Source organism: Eptatretus burgeri, chromosome 18 (assembly GCF_056783735.1).
Source record: "Eptatretus burgeri isolate ZD-2024b chromosome 18, Ebu_testis_v1, whole genome shotgun sequence".
Lineage (NCBI taxonomy): Eukaryota > Metazoa > Chordata > Myxini > Myxiniformes > Myxinidae > Eptatretus > Eptatretus burgeri.
In genome coordinates this window covers 43,950,852-43,978,468 of record NC_140978.1, presented here as the reverse complement: position 1 = coordinate 43,978,468, position 27,617 = coordinate 43,950,852, and the positions used below count along the sequence as shown (strand labels likewise).

The 27,617-nt window shown below is 39.9% G+C and overlaps 1 protein-coding gene and 1 long non-coding RNA gene across 2 annotated transcripts in view; one reads left to right on the top strand and one right to left on the bottom strand.

Annotated features, from left to right (window-relative positions):
- The window catches only part of LOC147009002 (N-acetylgalactosaminyltransferase 7-like), a 581,063-nt gene that overhangs the window by 537,197 nt on the left and 16,249 nt on the right, over positions 1–27,617 (top strand). The window contains exons 8-11 of the mRNA XM_085864380.1: positions 382–504; positions 634–852; positions 8,022–8,120; positions 21,448–21,570. Of these exons, the coding sequence (XP_085720506.1) occupies positions 382–504; positions 634–852; positions 8,022–8,120; positions 21,448–21,570 (564 nt within the window). The remainder of the gene's footprint in view (positions 1–381; positions 505–633; positions 853–8,021; positions 8,121–21,447; positions 21,571–27,617) is intronic.
- On the bottom strand, positions 393–27,610 carry LOC147009003 (uncharacterized). The gene is made up of 3 exons (XR_015053347.1): positions 27,533–27,610; positions 22,782–22,876; positions 393–512 (listed from the first exon to the last, which is right to left on the bottom strand). It is a non-coding gene; the product is annotated as an uncharacterized LOC147009003 (long non-coding RNA).

Here is a 27,617-nt window from a genome sequence, read left to right as displayed (position 1 = left end):
CGGGAGGAGCTCGCGGGCCGCATTTGGCCCACGGGCCGCAGGTTGCCGACCTCGGGGTTAGAGTATAGAGTGGACGCAGACGGACTTTGCATTTTTGGATGCTTTCAAGTTTGTATTGCATTACTGTCGGAAAACAAATACAAAACATTTCAAAGTGGATTCACAGGAAGTAAATTGTATGGATGGACACACAGAACACATCAAGAGCTGCAAGTGTGGCCCTCTGTAGTAAATAGGTTGAGAACCAGAACTCTAACCTGTGTTTTTCAGATCACACTTTATTCTCATGTAACATCACAAAACACTTCTATAAGAGTTGTAGTCATTTTCAGGTGAATTTGTAAAGGTCTTTTATGTTACATTTCGTGTGTGTGTGTGCAGATCTGGCAGTGTGGAGGAACTTTGTTGTTTGTGCCCTGCTCCAGAGTTGGTCATATATACCGTTTGGATGGTTGGGTTGGCAATCCACCACCTCTTCATGTTGGTTCACAACCCACTCTCGTGGTAGGATCCTGAGAAAAGCACATTTTACATGGAGCAGCATATCCCTCCTATTGATGAATCGACTGAAAGTTGTGATTTTATGACCTGGTCCATTGTATAAGGCATACATACCCACCAACATTGTGGCAGAATTACGTTCGTGTGGTGGAGGTCTGGTGGGACGAGTACAAAGATTACTTCTATGCAAGCAGGCCTGAAACACGTAGCCTGGACCCAGGAGACCTGGCCCCCTTACATCGGTTCCGCCGTGAATATCGTTGCAAATCTTTCCGCTGGTTCATGGAGAATGTGGCATATGACGTTCCTCTTCACTACCCTTTGCCACCCAAGAATGTCGATTGGGGTGAGGTGAGTCCAACATCACATGTTATGGATTCCACAACTACAATGTTACTGGTTTTATTGTTGAAGTTGTTGAAAATTATACAAAACTCTTTGCTCTCTTTTGTGTTCAGAAAACTTTGTTCTCTTTTACTTTTTACAATGTTTCAATATTGGTATCACTGTCATCACATTGCTCTTCCTTGTCATTGTTTTGTTTCTTTTTGATTGCCACAAAACCCAAGGTTCTTTAATTGACCATTGTCCAACCAGCAGGTGTGTGAAGTCAGAACTTGAGTTTATTTTTTAAAACTACATGGTATTCATAAAATACCTCCTCCGCACAGTCTTAAGAAGGACTTGGTGCAAGCCAACTCTTCTGGCGGAAAATTTTCAATGAAAAAAATTAAATTCAAATCAAATGGAAGACCAGATAAAATAGGTACAACATTGAAGTCATCAGGAGAAACTTGGATAGGATTCGGGTTTCAACTGCTACTCCTCTACCCTCAAACCCACCCAGGTGTAGCCAAGTGAGCCTTATTCAAAAAAAAAAATAGGAGCAATACACCTGGACGCTCACCTGGTAGAACAATGATACTCAGGAGGAAATCAACACATGACCGAATCAGCAAGATCTACCAATGAAGAAAAATGAAGGTAAATACCTATTTTTGGGAGCAACCCCCGCACCCCCCCCCACCCCGGTGTTGGCTTAATGTTTAGGGTGGTGGGCTTTAGATCCTAGCGTCCTGAGTTCAAATCCCACTCAGCTGTTGAATTAATACCAGGTGGGGTTAACTCGACCTGTCGTTCTTCTGAGGTTGGCAAAATGAGTGCCAGCATGCTGGTATACTGTGTCGGAGTGGAGACCCGTCCAAGATTGTGCCCACGAGCCAAGAAGACTACTGTAGCAGCACCAACGCTCTGCACAGAGTATGGTCCCAATCTCCTCCTCCCCCACCCCACCCCTCCCCAGTAAACTCACGTTGTTCCCAACTTTTTGAAATAGCTTGAACAAACTTTGGTAGACCACGGGTGATGAAGGTTGTGGTCAAGTTTCATCGGAATTGTGTGTCGTTTGGGAGAAGAAAGCAAATACATAATTTGGGGGGCTACCCCCCCCCCCAATTCACTCCCTCAGCCACCAATGTTTTTAATGTCATGAACAAACTTTGATACATCATGAGTGATGAAGATTATGGTCAGGTTTCATCAAAATTGTGAGTGTGATTTTGAAGAAGAAAACAAATACCTATTTTGGGGGGAACCCCCCCCCACCCGTAAACCCTGGCCGACCCCAATTTTTTTAATGGTGTGAGCAAACTTTGGTATAATTCGGGTGATAAAGGTTGTGCTCAAGTTTCATTGAAATTGTGTGTGTGTAGTTTCGGAGAAAAAAAAAACAAATACATAGTTTGGGGGGAATGGAATAAATTCCCTCACTCTGTTAAATCCCATTCTGCCCTCCAGGCCTTCAAACCAGCTGTTCACCACCACCTCTTATCATCCCCCATCCAAATCCTAAATCTTTTCTATCCCCGTTAATCCACCCCAAACCCACCTCCTTCAAATTCCCTGATTTCCTTCCTGAAAGTCCCTGTGGTGTCCATCTTGTCTACCCCGTGTTCCCCGCCCCATCCCTCTCCCTTCCACAGATCTCCTAATGTCTGTGTTCCCCACTGTTTTGTCCTTCCCACTCCCACCCCTCCTGTCTCATACCCCCCTTGCTGTGCATTATGTGTTAGCTCTCATACGAGCCTCGACAAGGTATACAAAAAACCCCAAAAAACTTTGGTGCATCACGGGTGATGAAAGTTGAACTCAAGATTCACCAGAATTGGTTGTGTAGATTCTGAGAAGAAAGCAAATCCCTATTTTGGGGGGCAACCCCCCCCCCGTACACCTCTCGAGGGAACGATTTTTTTATGCCATGAACAAACTTTGGTACATACCGGATGATGAAGGTTGTGGTGAAGTTTCATCGCAATCGTGTGTGTAGTTTTAGAAAAGAAGTTGCAAATGTTCGTGGACGGGCAGATGGATGGACGAACTGACAGATGACATGCCATTCCATAAGCTCCCCGGAACTACGTTCCAGGTGAGCTAATCAAAAATAAATCAGACTCAAAAAATTAAATAATTCTGGCTGCCAGATCATGCATCTGATCAGGTTGAAATTTTAACATATTTCCCATCACTAATGGATCATAATTTTGAAGTTTCACAATGATTGATGCAGTGGTTCACGAGAGAGGATTTTAAAAATATTTTCCTTCAATCCAGTATGGCTGCAAAACCATGTGATCTATAAATTATTAGCTAATCTGGAATATAGTTCTGGGGAGCTTATGGGATGGCATGTCGTCCATCTGTCCATCCGTCCACAAATACTTGCAACTTCTTCTCTGAAACTACATGGATGATTTTGATGAAACTTTACCACATCTTTCATCACCCTGTATGTACCAAAGTTTGGTCATGGAATTTTAAAAAAATCAGGCCCTGAGCAAGTTTACAGGGGTTGTCCCCATCCATCCATCCATCCATTGGGACCATTCTCTATGCAGATCGTTGGTGCTGCCTAAGCAGTCTCCTGGGCTATTGGGCACAATCCTGGACAGGTCACCATTCCAACACAGGATACAAGCAAGCTGGCACTCATTTTGCTAACCTCAGAAGGTTGACAGGCAGAGCCAACCCCACCTGGTATTAATTCAACAGCGAGCAGGATGTGAACTCAGGATCCGAGGACCCCAAGCCCACCACCCCAACCATTAAGCCAACACCATGCATGTTGTCCCCCAAAATAGGTATTTGCTTTCTTCTCAGAAACTACACATTCAATTCAGATAAAACTTGGCCTCAACCTTCATCACCTGCGATGTATCAAAGTTTGTTCACGACATTAGAAAATTTTGGATTCTAAGGGGGTATATGGCAGGGGGTGGCCCCCCAAAATATGTGTTTGCTTTCTTCTCTCAAACTACACACACAATTACAATGAAACTAGACCACAACCTTCATCACCTGTGATGTACCAAAGTTAACTCCACCATCTGCCGTACCATCTGTCACACCTCAGACCAGCAAGCTGCAGCTTCTTCGCTCTCTGCAGATCTGGATAAAATCACAAACTGGTCCAACACCAGGAACATGTCTTTCAATCCTAACAAATCTCACACTCTCGTTATGTCTCCACGAACCCCCAACTGGAACATGACTGTCTGGAACCCCCACCCCCCTCCCCAATCTACTTTCTCAACAATCCTCTTGAAGAAGTTCTTTCATTCAAGCTTCTGGGTCTCATTATCTGCCATGATCTTTCCTGGGAAAGCCACATTTCCAAGCTTGCCTCCAAAGTCAGTCGCCGACTGGGCATCTTCCATCATGCAAAGTCCTTCGTCGGCCCACCTGAGCTCCAAACCACATACAAAGCTTTCATCCACAGCCTGATGGAATACTGCTTGGCTGGTGCTCCCACCTCTCACCTTTCTCGGCTTCACGCTGTGGAAACCAAGGCATTTAGGATCATTGGTATCTCCCGCCGTGAGGCTGAGTCTTTGGGACTCTCACTCTCTCACCGCAGGCAGGTTGGTGGTCTATCTGTCTTCTACCGTCTCCTCTCCGGTCTCGCCCCACCTGCTCTGTCTGCGATAGGTCCCGCCCCACCTGCTCTGTCTGCAATATGTCCCGCCCCATATTTGCCCGTAGTGCTCAAGGTCTGCCAGGAACCCCTTTCTGGTAAAAAAAAATACTAAAATCATGAATATAATTGGAATGTGAGTATGTTTATAAAGTATGTATAATTACAATGTAATTACATCAATAAAGTATGTACAATTACAATGTGAGTACATCAATAATGTATGCACAATTAGAATGTGAATATGTTCATAAAGTATGTACCATTCGAGTGAAAGTAGGTTTATAAAATATTTACAATTGGAATGTAAGTATATTTATAATGTATGTACAATTAGAATGTGAATATGTTTATAAAGTATTTACAATCAGAATGTGTGTATATTTATAAAATATGTTCAATTAGAATATGAGTATGTTTATAAAGTATGTGAAATGAGAATGTGAGGATGTTTATAAAGTATGTACAATTGTAATTTGAGTATGTTGAGAAAGTATGTGAAATGAGAATGTGAGGATGTCTTAAAAGCATTTGCAATTGGAATGTAAGTATGTTTATAAAGTATGTATAATTACAATGTGAGTATGTTGATAAAGTATTTACAATTGGAATGTGAATATGTTTATAAAGTATGGACAATTAGAATGTGAGTATGTTTGTTTATAAAGTATTTACAATTAGAATATGAGTATGTTTATAAAGTATTTACAATTAGAATGTGAGTATGTTTATAAAGTATTTACAATTAGAATATGAGTATGTTTATAAAGTATTTTCAATTAGAATGTGAGTATGTTTATAATGTATGTACAATTTGAATGTGAGTATGGTTATAAAGTATGTACAATTAGGATGTGAGTATGTTTATAAAGTATTTACAATTAGAATGTGAGTTTGTTTATAATGTATGTACAATTAGAATGTGAGTATGTTTATAAAGTATTTGCAATTAGAATGTGAGTATATTTATAAAGTATGTACAATTAGAATGTGAGTATGTTTAGAATGTGAGTATGTTTATAAAGTATTTACAATCAGAATGTGCATATGTTTATAAAGTATGAACAATTAGAATATGAGTATGTTTATAAAGTATGTACAACTATAATATGAGTATGTTTATGAAGTATTTACAATTAGAATGTGAGTTTGTTTATAAAGTATGTACAATCAGAATGTGAGTATGTTTATAATGTATGTACAATTCGAATGTGAGTATGTTTATAAAGTATTTGCAATTAGAATGTGAGTATATTTATAAAGTATGTACAATTAGAATGTGAGTGTTTATAACGTATGTACAATTAGAATGTGAGTATGTTTATAAAGTATTTACAATCAGAATGTGCATATGTTTATAAAGTATGAACAATTAGAATATGAGTATGTTTATAAAGTATGTACAACTATAATATGAGTATGTTTATAAAGTATGTGCAATTAGAATGTGACTATGTTTATAAAGGATGTGCAATTAGAATGTGCATATTTTTATAAAGTATTTACAATTAGAATGTGAGTATGTTTAGAAAGTATTTACAATTGGAATGTGAGTATGTTTATAAAGTATTTACAATTAGAATGTGCATAAGTTTATAAACTATTTACAATTAGAATGTGAGTATGTTTATAATGTATGTACAATTAGAATGTGAGTATGTTTATAAAGTATTTACAATCAGAATGTGCGTATGTTTATAAAGTATGTACAATTAGAATATGTGTATGTTTATAAAGTATGTACAACTATAATATGAGTATGTGCAATTAGAATGTGAGTATGTTTTTCAAGGAAGTGCAATTATTATGTGAGTTTGTGTATAAAGGATAAACAATTAGAATGTGAGTATGTTTATAAAGAATGAACAATTAGAATATGAGTATGTTAATAAAGTATGAACAATTAGAATGTGAGTATGTTTGAAAGTATGAACAATTAGAATGTGAGTATGTTGATAAAGTATGAACAATTAGAATATGAGTATATTTATAAAGTATGAACAATTATAATATGAGTATGTTTACAAAGGATGTGCAATTATAATGTGAGTTCGTGTATAAAGTATGAACAATTAGAATGTGAGTATGTTTATAAAGTATGTACAATTACAATGTGAGTATATTTATAATGTATGTACAATTATCATGTGGGTACGTGTATAAAGTATGTACAATTACAATGTGAGTATGTTTATAAAGTATGTACAATTATCATGTGAGTACTTTTGAGACACGATATCTCTAAAGTACGTGTATAAATTATGTACAATTATAATGTGAGTGTTTATAAAGTATGAACAATTAGAATGCGAGTATGTTTATAAAGTATGAACAATTAGAATGAGTACATCTTTACAGTATGTGCAATTATAATGTGAGTACGTGTATCACATACGAACAATTGGAATGTGTGTACATCTTTAAAATATGAAATATAAACCACCTAAAGCAAATCTGGGTGAGGGTATGCAAACTTTGATTGCTTGTTCTAGTTAACAGATGCTTCTATAACCAGATGTTGCTCAGAATTGCTCATTAACGTGTGATGGTTCAATTTCTGGAAGTAACCAGAAATTTCCTGAACTTTTGTAATCTTTCCACATCACTTAAAATCCTACTACAATGTTATACTTTGTCCACTTTTTACTTTAGACTGCAACATAAACATTTCACCTGAACAAACTTCATAGTCTTTATTAAATAATACGTATTCAAGTGTTAACATCACACCGAGCATAATACACCACCTAACAGTCACTCATAAAATTTATTATTTTGAACAAGAGTGGGAATTGCTTTGCAATACATGTCTCCTACCGATGTGACATTTTCGAAGTCCAAAAAGGGAATAACTCTGTGAAAAAATGACAAAATGTCCTGAAACTCGAACTTGTTCTGTAACATCATAATAAAGCCATTTTCCAAGTTTCAGTTGAATATGTTAAAGGGAATGGGGCAAAATAATCTGAAAAACCATACGTGGAATGGATGGGTAGACACAAGGACAGATGGAGAGTAAACCTATAGTCCCTTGCAGTGAAACTGGAAGGGGACTAATAAGATGCAAGGTGAGGGGTAGGATGCACCTGTTGGGAAAAGTGTGGCAAGCTGCCCCCCACTTCCCTCCTATCTTAATCATTTTGTTCAGTGACTAAACATTTGAATTTTTCATTTCAAAACTGCCCACCATACTGTCAGACAGATTGTGGAGGTATCATTCAGGAGAATGGACAGGTACCAGGACTGAAGAGGTTACACAGCAGGGTGGTGTTGAGAGTTTAGTAAGCTCACTTTCACCAAATTCTATAATAGAAAATAAATGACATTTTTGGGTCAAGCATATGGATGACCAGCAATGACGAATTGCAACTGTTATACAGGTGCACACAGAGCTTACAAAATCATATATATATATATATATATATATATATATATATATATATATATATATATATATATATATATATATATATATATATATATATATATATATATATGCATGAGCCTGCGTGTAACACTCATCCCCTCAACCTTTCACTTTGTCACACAGGTCCGTGGAAAAGGTACCAGCTCTTGCCTGGATAGCATGGGTCGCAAGGATGGCGGTGAGGTCGAGTTGGGAATTTGCCATGGAATGGGAGGAAATCAGGTGAGAGCTCTGCATGGGCAGCAGGTGTACAAACATGGTAATACGTGAAATCGTTCAATTTGACAAGAGTCAATATAAAAATGGTTGTTTCAATAAATATTGAAGAATGAGTAAATTTTGAGCCAAGGAATGAATTACAATGTGCCTACCCACACCGGACAGATTGAGTTTTAAACACAATCTGGAAACGTCATTAAGTTCTAAGAAAATGTCACAAAGAGCTGTTTGTGTGTTATCAGAAAAAATGCAATTTTGTTCTTTCCTCCTCAAAAGAATGCTCAACAGAATGTGATGATGATGACACATAATTTGATGGGTTTTTGTAAGCATTGCAATCAGTTACAAAGCATAACATCACAAAGTCAATTCCAAAATCAGTTTACCATACTTTTTAATATCTTTTATAAAATATGTATTTGCAACTAAATCTCACAAAGTCAAAGTGAGGGATGTCATGTGCCACTTCAACCTCACTGAAGCTAAGTTTTCTGAAACTTATCCATCATGTTTTTCTGTTGTAATCTTGTCCCTGTGTTGCTGTTTGTGTTTTCATCCAATTCTCCATATTAGATTGTTCCTTGTTGTGCTGTATTTATCAAATTTGTTTTCGTGTTGTTTAGAGCCAACCTCTCAGATAGCCGCTGTTAAAATTGTGTCCCTTTTGTCGCTATGTTTCTCATTTTGCTTCTTTCTTCCCAAATACTGTATTGTACTTTCTAACTCATCAATATTCTCCTTCCTATTCCCCTCCCTGCTTCAAAAAATAAAAACAAACAATTTTTTTTTCACTCCACAATGATCGCATTACCTCTGCCACCAAAGGTGGACAGAGGTTATATTTTCACCCCTGTCTGTCTGTCTGTCTGTCTGTTATACCCTCTGTTTGTGAACATGATATCTCAAAAAGTTCTGGACAGATTCCGACTAAAATTGTTGGAGAGGTTGGGTGTGTGACAAGGACGAATTGATTAGACTTTGGTGAAGATTTGGAACCAGATCCTCGAATTTTTTAAGTGATTCTTCACCATTGAATGCAGATTGGGCTAAAAATAATATATAGCACGATATCTCAAAAGTTATTGACAGATTCGGACAAAACTTGGTTGACAGGTTGGGAGTGTGACAAAGAAGAATTTTTTTTATTTTTTGTGAAGATCCGAGTCTGGATCCTAGAATTTTTAAAGTGATTTTTCACCATTGAGTGCAAATAGGGCTAAGATAGCATCATCATCGTTTTACGGCCGTTTCCATGCTCGCATGTGTAAGCCGTGGTTCACCTAATGGTTTCTTTCCAGGCTGCACGATCACTTGCTAGCCCCGTTGTTAGGCCTTTAACTCTAAGATTGTCTCTGCTTGTTTTCGCTTGTTTTCCTCAGACGGCCTCTAGCTCTCTAGCTCTCTCTCTCTCATTCACATTCATATTTATACACCTCTTCACACAGCTGCCTGCCCCATCCTTTCCACATATCCAAACCATCTCAACTTACCCCTACGTATAGCCTCACTAATGCTTTCTATATCTAACCGATCTCTTAATTCCACATTTGATTTCCTGTACTTCAGTGTCACATCACACATCCACCTCACCATTCTCATTTAATTTCGTTCCCGCCTCCATTCATCCTCCTTTTTGATCACCCATGTTTTACTGCCATACAAAATCACACTTCTAAAAAGATGTACAGCATGATATCTCAAAATGTTGTGGACGAGTTTTGACAAAACTAGGTGGATGAGATGGTTATGTGACAAGAACAATGAAGCCGATTCGATTTTGGTTCAGGTGCGGATCCAGATGTGACCTATCACTGGAATACAAAACCTTCAGTCTCAGTTTGCTCTCTACCCAGTGCCATTCTAGTTCTCATTAAATTATTTCTGCCTGTACTTCCTGTTCTCCATTCTTTATATATCCTCCAACCACAAAATCTTCAAACTGAATCTTTATGAAATGAAAATGCTTCTTTATTCTTCATTTAATTTTAAAATGTGATTTTAAAATGTTTCACTTTCCTTATTTCTCCATCATGAGTACCCCACATGTTGGTCTTCTTCCCCACGATGGATTCCTCTTTTTCTTCTCTAATATTTTCTAAAACTGTCTTTCAGCAAAGAGCTTGGTCCCCCAACCTCACAAATCGAGAGCACCAACTTTCACCTTCCCTCCAACAAAAATTATTGCCACCCATCCCAGGATCTTTATCTCCATTTTTCCAATATGGGAATTTGGAATCAGCATCCCTTCACTTCATATCCCCCCCCACCCATTATGCATCCCTCCTTACCCCACATCCTCAAAGCTTCCCCCTCACCCCACCCACTCAAACTTCCCCCTCCTACTCCTCCTCCATTGTATGCAGCACAAGGCTGCAGGTAGCATCGTTGGCTGAGGGTGTGACTGTGCTGCTGATGTAATGCCCCCATTACCAGTACACTTGTACTCATTTCTCCCACCTCGGAAGGATGACAGGCTGAGTCAACTCCACCAACAAGGGCTCAAACTCAGGACCCTAACATCCCAAGACAGCCATCCTAACCGCTAAGCCAACACCAGGCTTAAACCTCCCACCTCAAAGCCTCTTCTTCACCCTGCTCCTACAAAGCCAACCCCCCGCCCCACACACTCAAAATTCCTCCTCCCCTCTACCTAACTGTGGAGACCTTAAACATTAAAGATCTCTGCTCCAACCTCTCAATCCAGGTCACTGTTGATAACCTGGACATCATCTGTTTAACAGAATCCTTCCTCCCACAGGACACCCCTGACTTTTTTGTGTCTCTCCCCAGCGATTGTCTCCTCCAATTTGATAGGCCTGAACACTGCACTGGCAACAGAGTTGCACTTTACGTCAATAACTCAATTTCTCACTGATCTTTTACCTCCCAGCCCCCAGGAGTACCTTTGGCTGCGACTTCCCCAAGCATCCCACCTCTTGTTCGTCTGCGTGTTGGACCGCCCTCAACAGTGACAACTCCATATGCATCTATCTCAGAAGACATCTGCATCTATCTCAGAATCGTCCAACCACTCATCCCAACTATCTCTTCCTCAAATGTGGTGATTTCAATTGTCACCATGGCTGTTGGCTTGGTGTCGGTACCTCTCTCACCAGCCATGGCACTTCAAGCAAAGGACTTTTGACTCCATAGAACTGACTTAATCTGTGAACTTTCTGAACCCGGATGTCTCCCAATGGCAAATCCTCCCTTCTGGACTTGGTGATGACAAATTTCCCTGCCAATATCCCCTGCTCTTCCTCTGCTCCAATTGGTTCATCTGATCATATGTTTGTGAAAGTTAACATCTCCCTGGCTATTCTCAGAGAGCTGTCTCAACCACGGAGAGTCTGGAATTTAACTCAAGCAGATTGGCAGGGACTGCAAGCAGCCATCTCTCTTCAGGAATGGTCTCCCATATCTACTGCCCCTGATGTTAACTCGCCTGAGAATTCTTCCACAGAAATCTGCTCTCTCTCATGCACAGATTCATCCCATCTCGTCTTCCTCCCATTCTTCCTGCCCATGGTATATTGAATCCTGTTGTGAAACAGTTGCTCTGAAACAACATGCCTTCTCTTCCTGGAAGGCAAACCAGACCGAAGGAAATTTCAGCACATTCTACAAAGCCTGCAACAAGTGAGTGTCCATTCTCAGGAGAGTCAGAAGACAACATCTGTCCAACTTCAAGAATGAAATTTCAAACTTGTCTCCCTCTTCTAAAACCTGGTGGTACCTTGTTACGTCTGTCGCTGGTATATGCTCGCCTTCCATCCCTTCCCTCATTTAAAATGGCACCACAACTGACTCTGCTCGTGAGAAGGCCAAATTCCTTAGTTCTGTTTGCCTCCAAATACTATATCCCCAACCCCTCGCTCTCTGTAACCACCATATCCAGTCACATCTCACTGCTCCTGGACTCTGTGTCTTTTCCACCTGAGAAGGTGGAGAGGTTTCTGGCAATCGACGACTGATTCTGCAACAGGACCGGACAGCATTACCTCGTGTGCCCTAAAAACCTGCTCTCCTGCTCTTGCACATCCTCTCTCTCTGCACTTTTCACACTATCTTCTGCCCTCGCTCATCTTCCATGTGCTTGGAAATCTGCCAACATCATTGCATTGCATAAAATAGGTGCAAAAACTGACCTTTTAACTACAGACCTATCAGCTTACTTCCAGTCATCTGCTCTTTCTGCACCATCTGCTCTTTCAGTGATTCCACCCACCTATCTACAGGTTTCTGCAGGGCACACACGGTCCATCATCAACCCCCTTCTGATGAAACTCCCAAAATCCAGAATCACTGCTCATCTCCACTCATTTGTTCCTATTTTTGCTCCCTGTGAAACCAACTTCCACATTTTCTTCAGTGTCACTCTTCCCTCCACCTCCAAGGCAGCTGTTCACCACCATCTCAGATCATCCCCCATCCAATACCATTGTCTTTTCTACCCCTGTTAACCTCAAGTCCACCTCCTTCCCAATTTCCAGTTTTTCCCTCCTGAGAGTTTGCTTCTGTATCCATCTTGTCCACCCCATGCATCCTCCCCTACCCTTCAGTCCTTCCCTCTCTACTTTGTCCTTTTTTGTCAGTCTCCCTCTACTTTGTCCTTCAATTCTACTTTTGGTGTTTCCACCCTCTTTCTGATCCATTCAGTGTTCTCGCTCTTCCACAAGCAGAGGCGGATGAAGATTTTTTTTTGGGGTCCTGGGCACAAATAATATTTAGTCTCGTGTTATTTTCACCCAAAAAAGAGGACTCTATGTTATTTTCGCAAAAAAAAAAAAAAAATTAGTGTGTTATTTTCGCCAAAAAACGAGGACTCCATGTTATTTTTGCCCAAAAACGAGGACTCCATGTTATTTCACCCAAAAAAGAGGACTTATCTTTGCTCAAAAAACGAGGACTCCGTATCATTTTCACACAAAAAAAAGATTACGCCACATTATTTTTGCTCAAAAAATGAGGACTCCGTGTTATTTTTGCCCAAAAACGAGGACTCCGTCTTATTTTTGCCCAAAAACGAGGTCTGTGTGTTATTTTCACCCAAAAACGAGGTCTCCATGCTATTTTTCCCCAAAAAACGAGGACTGTTATTTTCTCTTAAAAAAGAGGATACCGTGTTATTTTCGCCAAAAAACAAGGACTCGTGTTATTTTCGCCCAAAAACGAGGACTGTTATTTTTGCCAAAAAAAGATGACTGTGTTATTTTCGCCCCAAAAAGATGACCGTGTTATTTTCGCCCAAAAAAGATGACCGTGTTATTTTCGCCCAAAAAAGATGACCGTGTTATTTTTGCCAAAAAAAGATGACTGTGTTATTTTCGCCCCAAAAAGATGACCGTGTTATTTTCGCCCAAAAAAGATGACCGTGTTATTTTCGCCCAAAAAAGATGACCGTGTTATTTTCGCCAAAAAACAAGGATTCGTGTTATTTTCGCCCTAAAACGAGGACTGTGTTATTTTTGCCAAAAAACAAGGACTCGTGTTATTTTCGCCCTAAAACGAGGACTGTGTTATTTTTGCCAAAAAACAAGGACTCGTGTTATTTTCGCCCAAAAACGAGGACTGTGTGTTATTTTCACCCAAAAAACGAGGACTGCATGCTATTTTTCCCCAAAAACGAGGACTGTTATTTTCGCTTAAAAAAGAGTTTACCGTGTTATTTTCGCCAAAAAACGAGGACTCCATGTTATTTCACCCAAAAAAGAGGACTTATCTTTGCTCAAAAAACGAGGACTCCGTATCATTTTCACACAAAAAAAAGATTACGCCACATTATTTTTGCTCAAAAAACGAGGACTCCGTGTTATTTTTGCCCAAAAACGAGGACTCCATGTTATTTTTGCCCCAAAACAAGGACTCCGTCTTATTTTTGCCCAAAAACGAGGTCTGTGTGTTATTTTCACCCACAAAACGAGGACTCCATGCTATTTTTCCCCCAAAAACGAGGACTGTTATTTTCTCTTAAAAAAGAGGATACCGTGTTATTTTCGCCAAAAAACGAGGACTGTTATTTTTGCCAAAAAAAGATGACTGTGTTATTTTCGCTCCAAAAAGATGACCGTGTTATTTTCGCCCAAAAAAGATGACCGTGTTATTTTCGCCAAAAAACAAGGATTCGTGTTATTTTCGCCCTAAAACGAGGACTCTTATTTTTGCCAAAAAACAAGGACTCGTGTTATTTTCGCCCAAAAACGAGGACTGTGTTATTTTTGCCAAAAAAAGATGACCGTGTTATTTTCTCCCCAAAAAGATGACCGTGTTATTTTCGCCCAAAAAAGATGACCGTGTTATTTTTGCCAAAAAACGAGGACTGTGTTATTTTTGCCCAAAAACGAGGACTCCATGTTATTTTTGCCCAAAAACAAGGACTCCATCTTATTTTTGCCCAAAAACGAGGTCTGTGTGTTATTTTCACCCCAAAAACGAGGACTCCATGCTATTTTTCCCCAAAAAACGAGGACTGTTATTTTCACTTAAAAAAGAGTTTACCGTGTTATTTTCACCAAAAAACGAGGACTCCATGTTATTTTTGCCCAAAAACGAGGACTCCATGTTATTTCACCCAAAAAAGAGGACTTATCTTTGCTCAAAAAACGAGGGCTCCGTATCATTTTCACACAAAAAAAAGATTACGCCACATTATTTTTGCTCAAAAAACGAGGACTCAGTGTTATTTTTGCCCAAAAACGAGGACTCCATGTTATTTTTTCCCAAAAACAAGGACTCCGTCTTATTTTTGCCCAAAAAACGAGGACTCCATGCTATTTTTCCCCAAAAAACGAGGACTTATTTTCTCTTAAAAAAGAGGATAACGTGTTATTTTCGCCAAAAAACAAGGACTCGTGTTATTTTCGCCCAAAAACGAGGACTGTGTTATTTTCGCCAAAAAACAAGGTCTCGTGTTATTTTCGCCCAAAAACGAGGACTGTGTGTTATTTTCACCCAAAAAACGAGGACTGCATGCTATTTTCCCCCAAAAAACGAGGACTGTTATTTTCACTTAAAAAAGAGTTTACTGTGTAATTTTCGCCAAAAAACGAGGACTCCATGTTATTTTTGCCCAAAAACGAGGACTCCATGTTATTTCACCCAAAAAAGAGGACTTATCTTTGCTCAAAAAACGAGGACTCCGTATCATTTTCACACAAAAAAAAGATTACGCCACATTATTTTTGCTCAAAAAACGAGCACTCTGTGTTATTTTTGCCCAAAAACGAGGACTCCATGTTATTTTTCCCAAAAACAAGGACTCCGTCTTATTTTTGCCCAAAAACGAGGTCTGTGTGTTATTTTCACCCAAAAAACGAGGACTCCATGCTATTTTTCCCCAAAAAACGAGGACTGTTATTTTCTCTTAAAAAAGAGGATACCGTGTTATTTTCGCCAAAAAACAAGGACTCGTGTTATTTTCGCCCAAAAACGAGGACTGTTATTTTCGCCCAAAAAAGATGACCGTGTTATTTTCGCCCAAAAAAGATGACCGTGTTATTTTCGCCCAAAAAAATGACCGTTATTTTCGCCCAAAAAAGATGACCGTGTTATTTTCGCCAAAAAACAAGGATTCGTGTTATTTTCGCCCTAAAACGAGGACTGTGTTATTTTTGCCAAAAAACAAGGACTCGTGTTATTTTCGCACAAAAACGAGGACTGTGTTATTTTTGCCAAAAAACAAGGACTCGTGTTATTTTCGCCCAAAAACGAGGACTGTGTTATTTTTGCCAAAAAAAGATGACCGTGTTATTTTCTCCCCAAAAAGATGACCGTGTTATTTTCTCCCCAAAAAGATGACCGTGTTATTTTCTCCCAAAAAAGATGACCGTGTTATTTTTGCCAAAAAACAAGGACTGTGTTATTTTTGCCCAAAAACGAGGACTCCATGTTATTTTTTGCCCAAAAACAAGGACTCCATGTTATTTTTGCCCAAAAACAAGGACTCCATGTTATTTTACCCAAAAAAGAGGACTTATCTTTGCTCAAAAAACGAGGACTCCGTATCATTTTCACACAAAAAAAAGATTACGCCACATTATTTTTGCTCAAAAAACGAGGACTCTGTGTTATTTTTGCCCAAAAACGAGGACTCCATGTTATTTTTGCCCAAAAACGAGGTCTGTGTGTTATTTTCACCCAAAAAATGAGGACTCCATGCTATTTTTCCCCAAAAAACGAGGACTGTTATTTTCTCTTAAAAAAGAGGATACCGTGTTATTTTCACCAAAAAACAAGGACTCGTGTTATTTTCGCCCAAAAACGAGGACTGTTATTTTTGCCAAAAAAAGATGACTGTGTTATTTTCGCCCCAAAAAGATGACCGTGTTATTTTCGCCCAAAAAAGATGACCGTGTTATTTTCGCCCAAAAAAGATGACCGTGTTATTTTCGCCAAAAAACAAGGATTCGTGTTATTTTCGCCCTAAAACGAGGACTGTGTTATTTTTGCCAAAAAACAAGGACTCGTGTTATTTTCGCCCAAAAACGAGGACTGTGTTATTTTTGCCAAAAAACAAGGACTCGTGTTATTTTCGCCCAAAAACGAGGACTGTGTTATTTTTGCCAAAAAAAGATGACCGTGTTATTTTCTCCCCAAAAAGATGACCGTGTTATTTTCTCCCCAAAAAGATGACCGTGTTATTTTCGCCCAAAAAAGATGACTGTGTTATTTTTGCCAAAAAACAAGGACTCGTGTTATTTTTGCCCAAAAACGAGGACTGTGTTATTTTTGCCCAAAAACGAGGACTCCATGTTATTTTTGCCCAAAAACAAGGACTCCGTCTTATTTTTGCCCAAAAACGAGGTCTGTGTGTTATTTTCACCCCAAAAACGAGGACTCCATGCTATTTTTCCCCAAAAAACGAGGACTGTTATTTTCGCTTAAAAAAAGAGTTTACCGTGTTATTTTCGCCAAAAAACGGGGACTCCATGTTATTTTTGCCCAAAAACGAGGACTCCATGTTATTTCACCCAAAAAAGAGGACTTATCTTTGCTCAAAAAACGAGGACTCCGTATCATTTTCACACAAAAAAAAGATTACGCCACATTATTTTTGCTCAAAAAACGAGGACTCCGTGTTATTTTTGCCCAAAAACGAGGACTCCATGTTATTTTTTCCCAAAAACAAGGACTCCGTCTTATTTTTGCCCAAAAACGAGGTCTGTGTGTTATTTTCACCCAAAAAACGAGGACTCCATGCTATTTTTCCCCAAAAAACGAGGACTGTTATTTTCTCTTAAAAAAGAGGATACCGTGTTATTTTCGCCAAAAAACAAGGACTCGTGTTATTTTCGCCCAAAAACGAGGACTGTTATTTTTGCCAAAAAAAGATGACTGTGTTATTTTCGCCCCAAAAAGATGACCGTGTTATTTTCGCCCAAAAAAGATGACCGTGTTATTTTCGCCCAAAAAAGATGACCGTGTTATTTTCGCCAAAAAACAAGGATTCGTGTTATTTTCGCCCTAAAACGAGGACTGTGTTATTTTTGCCAAAAAACAAGGACTCGTGTTATTTTCGCCCAAAAACGAGGACTGTTATTTTTGCCAAAAAACAAGGACTCGTGTTATTTTCGCCCAAAAACGAGGACTGTGTTATTTTTGCCAAAAAAAGATGACCGTGTTATTTTCTCCCCAAAAAGATGACCGTGTTATTTTCTCCCCAAAAAGATGACCGTGTTATTTTCGCCCAAAAAAGATGACCGTGTTATTTTTGCCAAAAAACAAGGACTCGTGTTATTTTTGCCCAAAAACGAGGACTGTGTTATTTTTGCCCAAAAACGAGGACTCCATGTTATTTTTGCCCAAAAACAAGGACTCCGTCTTATTTTTGCCCAAAAACGAGGTCTGTGTGTTATTTTCACCCCAAAAACGAGGACTCCATGCTATTTTTCCCCAAAAAACGAGGACTGTTATTTTCGCTTAAAAAAGAGTTTACCGTGTTATTTTCGCCAAAAAACGGGGACTCCATGTTATTTTTGCCCAAAAATGAGGACTCCATGTTATTTCACCCAAAAAAGAGGACTTATCTTTGCTCAAAAAACGAGGACTCCGTATCATTTTCACACAAAAAAGATTACGCCACATTATTTTTGCTCAAAAACGAGGACTCCGTGTTATTTTTGCCCAAAAACGAGGACTCCATGTTATTTTTTCCCAAAAACAAGGACTCCGTCTTATTTTTGCCCAAAAACGAGGTCTGTGTGTTATTTTCACCCAAAAAACGAGGACTCCATGCTATTTTTCCCCAAAAAACGAGGACTGTTATTTTCTCTTAAAAAAGAGGATACCGTGTTATTTTCGCCAAAAAAAGATAACCGTGTTATTTTCGCCCAAAAAAGATGACCGTGTTATTTTCGCCAAAAAACAAGGATTCGTGTTATTTTCGCCCTAAAACGAGGACTGTGTTATTTTTGCCAAAAAACAAGGACTCGTGTTATTTTCGCCCAAAAACGAGGACTGTTATTTTTGCCAAAAAAAAAGGACTCGTGTTATTTTCGCCCAAAAACGAGGACTGTGTTATTTTTGCCAAAAAAAGATGACCGTGTTATTTTCTCCCAAAAAAGATGACCGTGTTATTTTCGCCCAAAAAAGATGACCGTGTTATTTTTGCCAAAAAACAAGGACTCGTGTTATTTTCGCCCAAAAACGAGGACTGTGTTATTTTTGCCAAAAAAAGATGACCGTGTTATTTTCTCCCCAAAAAGATGACCGTGTTATTTTCTCCCCAAAAAGATGACCGTGTTATTTTCGCCCAAAAAAGATGACCGTGTTATTTTTGCCAAAAAACAAGGACTCGTGTTATTTTTGCCCAAAAACGAGGACTGTGTTATTTTTGCCCAAAAACGAGGACTCCATGTTATTTTTGCCCAAAAACAAGGACTCCGTCTTATTTTTGCCCAAAAACGAGGTCTGTGTGTTATTTTCACCCCAAAAACGAGGACTCCATGCTATTTTTCCCCAAAAAACGAGGACTGTTATTTTCGCTTAAAAAAGAGTTTACCGTGTTATTTTCGCCAAAAAACGGGGACTCCATGTTATTTTTGCCCAAAAATGAGGACTCCATGTTATTTCACCCAAAAAAGAGGACTTATCTTTGCTCAAAAAACGAGGACTCCGTATCATTTTCACACAAAAAAAAGATTACGCCACATTATTTTTGCTCAAAAAACGAGGACTCCGTGTTATTTTTGCCCAAAAACGAGGACTCCATGTTATTTTTTCCCAAAAACAAGGACTCCGTCTTATTTTTGCCCAAAAACGAGGTCTGTGTGTTATTTTCACCCAAAAAACGAGGACTCCATGCTATTTTTCCCCAAAAAACGAGGACTGTTATTTTCTCTTAAAAAAGAGGATACCGTGTTATTTTCGCCAAAAAAAGATAACCGTGTTATTTTCGCCCAAAAAAGATGACCGTGTTATTTTCGCCAAAAAACAAGGATTCGTGTTATTTTCGCCCTAAAACGAGGACTGTGTTATTTTTGCCAAAAAACAAGGACTCGTGTTATTTTCGCCCAAAAACGAGGACTGTTATTTTTGCCAAAAAAAAAGGACTCGTGTTATTTTCGCCCAAAAACGAGGACTGTGTTATTTTTGCCAAAAAAAGATGACCGTGTTATTTTCTCCCAAAAAAGATGACCGTGTTATTTTCGCCCAAAAAAGATGACCGTGTTATTTTTGCCAAAAAACAAGGACTCGTGTTATTTTCGCCCAAAAACGAGGACTGTGTTATTTTTGCCAAAAAAAGATGACCGTGTTATTTTCACCAAAAAAAAGAGGACTCTGTTATTTTCGCCCAAAAAAAACAAGAACGCTGTGTTATTTTCACTCTCACTTAGCTAATGTCGAGTGCTTAAGCCGCTTGTTCTCCATTGCCAGCAACCATGTTTGCCGAACCCCAAGCTGTGTTGCCACCATCTGTTGTTTCTCTTTCTCCTTGAAGTATTGGTTTATAGTTGGTATCTTTTTTAAAATCAATCAACTCCTTTAGCCTCCTTCCCTTGCTTCACCTTTCTCTTTGAGCTGCCTCTTAAGTACCGTTGATCCATTGTTTATTAACTGCCTGTGAATTCGAACAGAAACAGCCATCTGACCGATGACGTTGCAAGTCATTTGCATATTGAAACATGAGTTTATAAAATGTTTTTTTTGCCTACACACTTGCAATTGATCAGTCTATTAATTGACGTAAACTACTAAACAAAATATTGTTACGTTGTTTTTGAACAGCACCATGTTGGGGTTAAACAATCCGTGACCGTGTGACGAATCAGCTCGTTCTGATACAACCGTGGCGGAGGCTGACATGGATGAGAGGTGTCAAGTTCATATTTTATTAACGCAGTAAATGTGTGTTTCCCAATCGTGCTGTTCATCTTTTATGAATGCTTTGAATGCGTGTTTTCCGATCGGCCCGTTACCAGATTTTGTCGCACGTTAAGTGACCACAGTGCGGTCATTCTTGTTGAATCATCATTGTACTATCAAATACTGTCTGGTTTTGCACCTCCAGTGAAATTCGATGGTCACACAGCGCTCAAACGCAGAGAACCCCACAACAGTATAAAGCCGAAACCAGCACTGACCACCCCGAACGGTAACTCGTAACCGGAAACATCGTATTATATTATAGTGGTGGATCTGGTATAGAACATTTTAACAGCAGATTTGTTTTTCCACAGTCATGGGACACGGGTCCTACGTGCCTTTGCATTAATCCGCAACTGTCCACAAGCCTTGACTGCATACAAAAAATAAAAATTACCCTTCCGTCTACTTACATTTGTCATAATGCTGATTGTAGTTCAGTGTTGCGATTCCTATATGGGTCAGATGAAAGCCCATGGGATGAGTCCAGTGCAAGAATGGATGTTTTTACATCCCCACCATGATACTGCATCCCTATTGTTGTTCACATGGTTTTCCAGTTGCAACCAGACTCAACGGTGTAACTGGGTTGGAGTGTTTGTTCTGAGTGTGGGAGGTTCGACCGCGATCCCAGCCGAGTCATACCAAAGACTTAAAAAAAAATACTTCCTTCCTTGATGCTTAGCATTTTAAAAGGATAGAGCATGGCCAAGTAACCATTGGTTGGCAACCATAGCGCAGACTTTGATGGGTCTGATGCCGTCCTGCGTCGAAGTTCCTTGTTCGGGTATCATTATATTAACAGGACATCAAGGCCTTTGGTCACGTGGAATGTGGAATATGGAATGTGGATGCATTTCACACATGCCATTCACTTCATCGTGGGAATCACACCTGACTAACCCCCATGGGAAACTCAACAGAGCGTCAGGGATGCTGAACGAGGGTGTTGCGTGTGCCTTTTCAGCTCTTCCGCTTTAACGAAGCCCAACAGCTCATGCAGTACGATCAGTGCCTGACACACAGCACCGACGGCCGTTCCGTGATCGTCATGCACTGCAACAGCAGCCAGTATGGCCACTGGCAAAGGGTGAGGAATCCGCAAGCATCGCTTAAATGTAGAACATTACTACAACACCGTGTCATGTTCCTCGTCCTCGTCGTCCTCCATGTCGGTCACTTCTCCATTTGGAATTGAATGTGGCCTCCAGGCTGAGTCTCACCGGGACATGAACCAGTGATCTTTATGTAGAGGGTCTGTGCTCGGAGCGGGTACAATGGCATCATGTTAGACAAGGATTTGAACCATGAACCTTAAAGGGAATTCTCGGTTTGTTGGTAGCAACACTCGTGATTATGTCCCATTAAAATTCTGAGCTGTTTCGTTAACGTTTGCTTTTCATTAAAAATCAAATCTCACGCCATACTTCCCATATTATCTGATTCCAATGCGAGGGAACCTTTCAAGGATACTACAAATTGGCAACAGACATTTCATTCCTCCTTGTAATGTAATTAATTTAATCAATGGATAGGTTACTAGGGTGGTGGTTGGGGGGGGGGATACGTGGGGTACGAACGCACCCCCTTTTTTTTGCCTGTGATGTGTTTTTATTACGAAATCCTTTGTCACACTTTCCGTTGAGTAGCAGAAGGTGATGCCATTCATGCTTACACACTTTCATCACATCCATCCATCCATACGAGAAGAAGTATACCGTCTAACAGCGTTTTCAACTGACACGGTGCCTGTGAATAATCATTCTGCCGGATCAAGTCAGAAAAAGCCATTACACCTGTGATAGATCATCCCGGGCGAAGATTACTCCGATAGGAAGATCGTTCAGCACCAAGCGTGGCTTTGATCACGTGACACCAGATTTGCATTGTTCGCACAGACAGTCGGCATTGTTCCCAATTTTTGGGGAATCTCATGCTCATCTCGATTTATTTGATCTTGTCTAGTTTTCTGATATGTTTGAGTTTGACCCTTACTAAGGTGTATTAAGCATTCCACTCAAGTATAATCTGGATGGTTTGTGAAATTGTGTTTTCTACCTTGGTGACGTTGTGGGGAACATGACAACATGCTTCCTGTGACTCTCCCTAATACAAGTGAAGTGCGTCGTGATCCCATATCAGTCATTGAGCTGCTAGCAAAGCCGCACTCTTCAAATCAAAGTAAATGCCGACCGTAGAATCAGTGTAAAGCACACTTGCGGTGGTACTTATGAAAGGCTAAAAGCGCTTTATGAATCCAGTGTTGTAAGATTTTCAGTAATCCGAACCTTTTCAGCTCACCTGGAATGCAGTTCGGAGGAGCTTATGGGATGGCGCATCATCCATCCGTCCGTCCATCAGTCCGTCCACAAATACTTGCAACTTCTTCTCTGAAACTACACACATGATGTCGATGAAACTTTATTGAGTGTTAACCCGCAGTGTTTTCAGATGTCAAAGTGAAACATCTGCGATCGTCATCGTGTAATATTTGTTTATTTCCAACCGGTAAAAATTAATGGGAAGTCAGCATTGGCAATTCAACAAAAACAACAACAACACCAACAACAACAATTTGATTGAGCAATTTCAACATGGCAGATCAGAAGAAATGTAAGAGCTGGCAAGGATGGAGTCTGGGCATAGAACACCATTTCTGCAAAGTCTCCAGGCCGGATCCGGATTCGGATTTTCACCAAAATCGAATCATTTCATCCTTGTCAAACACACGACCTGTGTGTGCATCAAGTTCCATCTGAATCGGTGCACAACCTTTTGAGATATCCCACTCCCAGACAGACAAACGAACAAACAAGCTGGTAGGCGGCGATGGGTCGCCGAGCAAGGAAACTATAAGATATATAGCAAAATGGATGTCATATAGCGCGTAGGGATTCACCCTAAGATTATGCATATCAAATCTCATCCAGTTCCATCTTCTGATAACTACTCAGTATCCATTTGAATGAAAAGTACCGAAAATGGGGTTTGAAATCAGAAATCCCCAAAGTTCGAGGGGGTGCTGTGGGTGAACAAAGATATAAATCGAAAATCCGGTTCGATCGTTTGTGCACAATGTATTCCAAACGATTAGTGTGAATTTTCATGACCATCCGACCATAACCCTAGGAGGAGTAGCATTTGGCGCGAAGGCACCTCCAGCTCTCGCATATTATCGATTTTTGCACTAATTGACCTTTGACCCCTGACCGAAGCGAAATCGGTCAATATGTCCTGAGGCAAAGTTGTAGTACTCATTCAGTACCATGAACCTGCAAAGTTTCATTCGTATCGATGCACTCACCTGGTCGCTAGGGGGCCTTCAATTTTCGCCAATTTTCGCGCATACCTTAATTGTAGGGGGCGCTGTGGGTAAAATATTCCATATATCACACAAACCTGAATATATTTGATAGAGCACCACCTGTAGATCATTCGTGCCAAATTTCATAACCCTATGTGCGACAATGGCTTGCGGAATTGATTTCGCGTGAACGGTACCGATTTTGAAGGTTTTTTTCGGTTGTTGCTAAGGAACCAAAGCGTACCTAGCAACCATCACAATTTCCAAAGCACTAGGTCATAAGATGTACCTACCACCCGAGTTTGGTCAAAATCGGCCCACATTTACTACCAATTATGCTGATGACCAGCGAACAAACATCCAAACAAACAGACAGAATTACTGACAATAAGAGTCACCTATTTCGGCGACCCAACAGATAATCAGACACAGCGGTGAAAATATAACCTCCGTCCACCTTCAATGGCGGAGGTTATTATGTTCATTGTCAACGAAATTTTCCCCAAGTGCTACACATATAAATTGCAGATGATTGTGTCTGAAGGGCACGATGTAGAAAACAAAGAACTTTTGATGAATGTACGTATGACCACAATTTGTAAATCTGTAACAATTGAAATGCACACATGAATGTCATGATGGATTGTTTCCTTTTGAGCTTTTCCAAGACAGTTGAAAATTTTCAAAGCCCTCAAGATATTCCAATCCCAAATAGTCTCTAGAATATGGGAAATGATTGTACTGAAGCCAATAATTTCAAAATTTCCATGGGGGCTGGGGGGGGGTACCCCGAACCCCCCTATCCAGGCCCACTGTATTATATCTAGGACAATAAAACACTGTTAAGTTTTCTGGGTTCACACACCCCTCCTCACCCCAGCCCCCCTGAGGAAATCCTGGTGACAGATCTGGGTTAAGTAAAAAGGTGTGCATATCATGGAGATGCGACAGACAAAGTGGACTTCCTGTAGGAGAAAAAGCCTTCAAACAGTTGTGTGTTAGAAAGCATCCTTGTGACGAGGTTTTGGTTTAATGTCACGTGGGATAGGTAAAGGAAACCAAGACAGGTGGCATTTTGCTCTTACAAGCGAATGACACGACTAGTTGTTGCCTGGCGGATCAGCGATGTGGCAAGAGCTTAATTAACAGCCCAGAGTTACTGGGATCATGAGCACATCAAGCTGTCTTGCTTCGTTCTGTTGCGATGTGCACTGTCGCCCGTTCATTAAGGATTGCGAGACGGCTCGTCAACACTCGGCTGATACCACCCCCCTCGAGAGGCCTGTGTGCCTGTAAGGAAAGGCCTAGCGAGGAGGAGAAAGATGCCGTTAAAACACCAAGCCCTCTTCTTGTGCCTCTCATTCAGCATTCTCTTTTTGATGATGGAACATAAATTATTATCGTGCGGTGATGAACACTTGTAATGAGCAGAGCAGGTCATTGGGTGAGAAATTACCTGCAAGCTCCAGAAATGAACACCTTCATCATTTTGGATCAGGCGGTAAGGAAATGCAGTAAGAGTGACTCTTGGTGTTATCATGGTGCAGACAATGTGTGAACCATGATTTTAGAGCCTGTGCTCATGAGACAGGCTCCAGGGAGGCCTGCGATGTGGATTATGTAAATGAACGTTCGATTGCCTCTCAGTAGTTGCCCGAGTCTGGATTGCTGGTGAATTCTATGAGCAATTTTTGGCTTTCTGTTAAATGTAAAAGTGTGAATTGATTAATTGGCGAATTATGAGAAGTACACTCCAGCAGTAATCCATGTGATTTGATGATAATTCTGTTTGCCTTCAGAAAAATGTGATTGCATTAGAAAGCAAATGATGTATCTGCAGGAAATTGATCTCCATGTGCTGAGTATAAAACAAAACATATTGACAATTTACCCCAGAGTACAATTAACAAAATAAACAAGAAAAAGAACAATCAGAGATTGCAGACCCTCGCCAGAACTTGTTTTGTGTGCGGTTTGTGTAGTTTTGTGTGGTTCTTTGTGGACTGGTGTGTTACGTAATTAATTAGAGACATAATTAGAACTGCCACTTTATAACTGCTGGCAGTGATGACGGGGTACCGAGATGTCCCGCTTTGATTGGACACCTGACCCTGACCCATGAGGGTTTTTTATTATTATTATTATTATTATTATTATTATTATTATTATTATTATTATTATTATTATCGTTCAATTGAACTTAGAATGGGATTAAATTATATTAATTACATATCAACTGCAAGAACAAATTGAATCGATTCGTCCTCGTCACACACCCAACCTGTCCACCAAGTTTCATCTAAATCCATACGCAATCTTTTGAGATATTGTGCTACATATCATTTTTGGTCATATCTCTCAATGGTGAAGAATCACTTCAAAAAATTCTCAGATCCGTTGAGGATTTGGATCTTCACCAAAATTAAGTGTTGCTGTTCTTGGCCAGTCAACTACACACCCAAAAAATTTCAGAATGATTGCTTGAAAACTCTGGCCAAAAATAGTGACAAACAAACAAACAAACAGACAGACAGACAGATAAACAGACAAACGCGACCAACCAACATATTTGGCAAAAAAAAATTTCGCTAAGTAACAAACAGACCCAAGGTAGTACCCTCTCCTCTGGTGAGGGTTATTACAATTACAGAACGAGTACAATTAATAATATAATTACAATTACACAAGCAGGACAATTAATCTATACTAATAAGTGTGTGTGTGTGTGTGTGTGTGTGTGTGTGTGTGTGTGTGTGTGTGTGTGTGTGTGTGTGTGTGTGTGTGTGTGTGTGTGTGTGTGTGTGTGTCTTCGATAACTCCAAAACCATGAAACCTCATAGCCCGAAACTTTGCATGCATACTAAGAAAACTCCAAGGAAGTGCAAGAATGAAAATTGTGTGTTTGGGTTAATTAAGTCAAGTCAAGTCTTTTGAAGGTAATTAATGGCCTTATTTAATTATAACCTTAATCAGGCACATCCTCAGTCACATCTCTATGGGGTCTTAAGGCGTTTCCTGGGTAACCTCGCTGGGATCTGAAACCGCCATGTTTTTTGGCCTGCTCAACCATGCTTTGACTTGGACCAGGCCGCAACGATTTCTTACCGATAAAAGTTTTTTGTTTTTTAAACTTTCCTCACTCATATTATTGAATGTCTGTTCATCATAGCTACAAATCGCTGGGTACATTGTTATGTTTATAAATGCACAGAGACGCCAGTGTTGGTGGCTTCATTTCATTTCCGCACATGCGATAACCGTGAGAATCTCTTAAGCTTAGCAGAATTACAAAATTTAAGTTCCAGAATCGAATGTATAAGCAGTTATGACTCCTAGAAAAGTGTTCAATTGTCAAATTCGAACATATTTGACATTTCAGGCATCTCCGGGAGGTGTATGTTTAACAGGAAGGTTCAGTGATTGCTAATCGCGTGCCAAGCGAGCCGTTTCTTATCATCCGTTTCATTGGAGTACTCAAGCCACTTGGCGAACACTCGACAATATTCGCACTGTCACTGAATACTGTATGTTGATCGACTTTAACAAAGTTCAGGGGTCACTCGCATGCGTTGTTGGCCATGTGTTGTTCTGTGGTGCAACAGGCGGTGGCTGGCTCGTTGAAAATGTGAAATTTGATTTTCCACTACTTTTTCCCTTTTCGTACAATCTTCCGTGATATGGGTCATCACTTCAGGATAGATAAATACAAATGAATATTAAATGTTTCACTTTTTAAATGTTTCTTTACCTGTTTCGTGGAATGCTTTGTGAAGCCACTTGGTGCACACTCCAAGTTTCAATGGCAATTCTGCGGTTCCAAGCTGGAGGAAGGA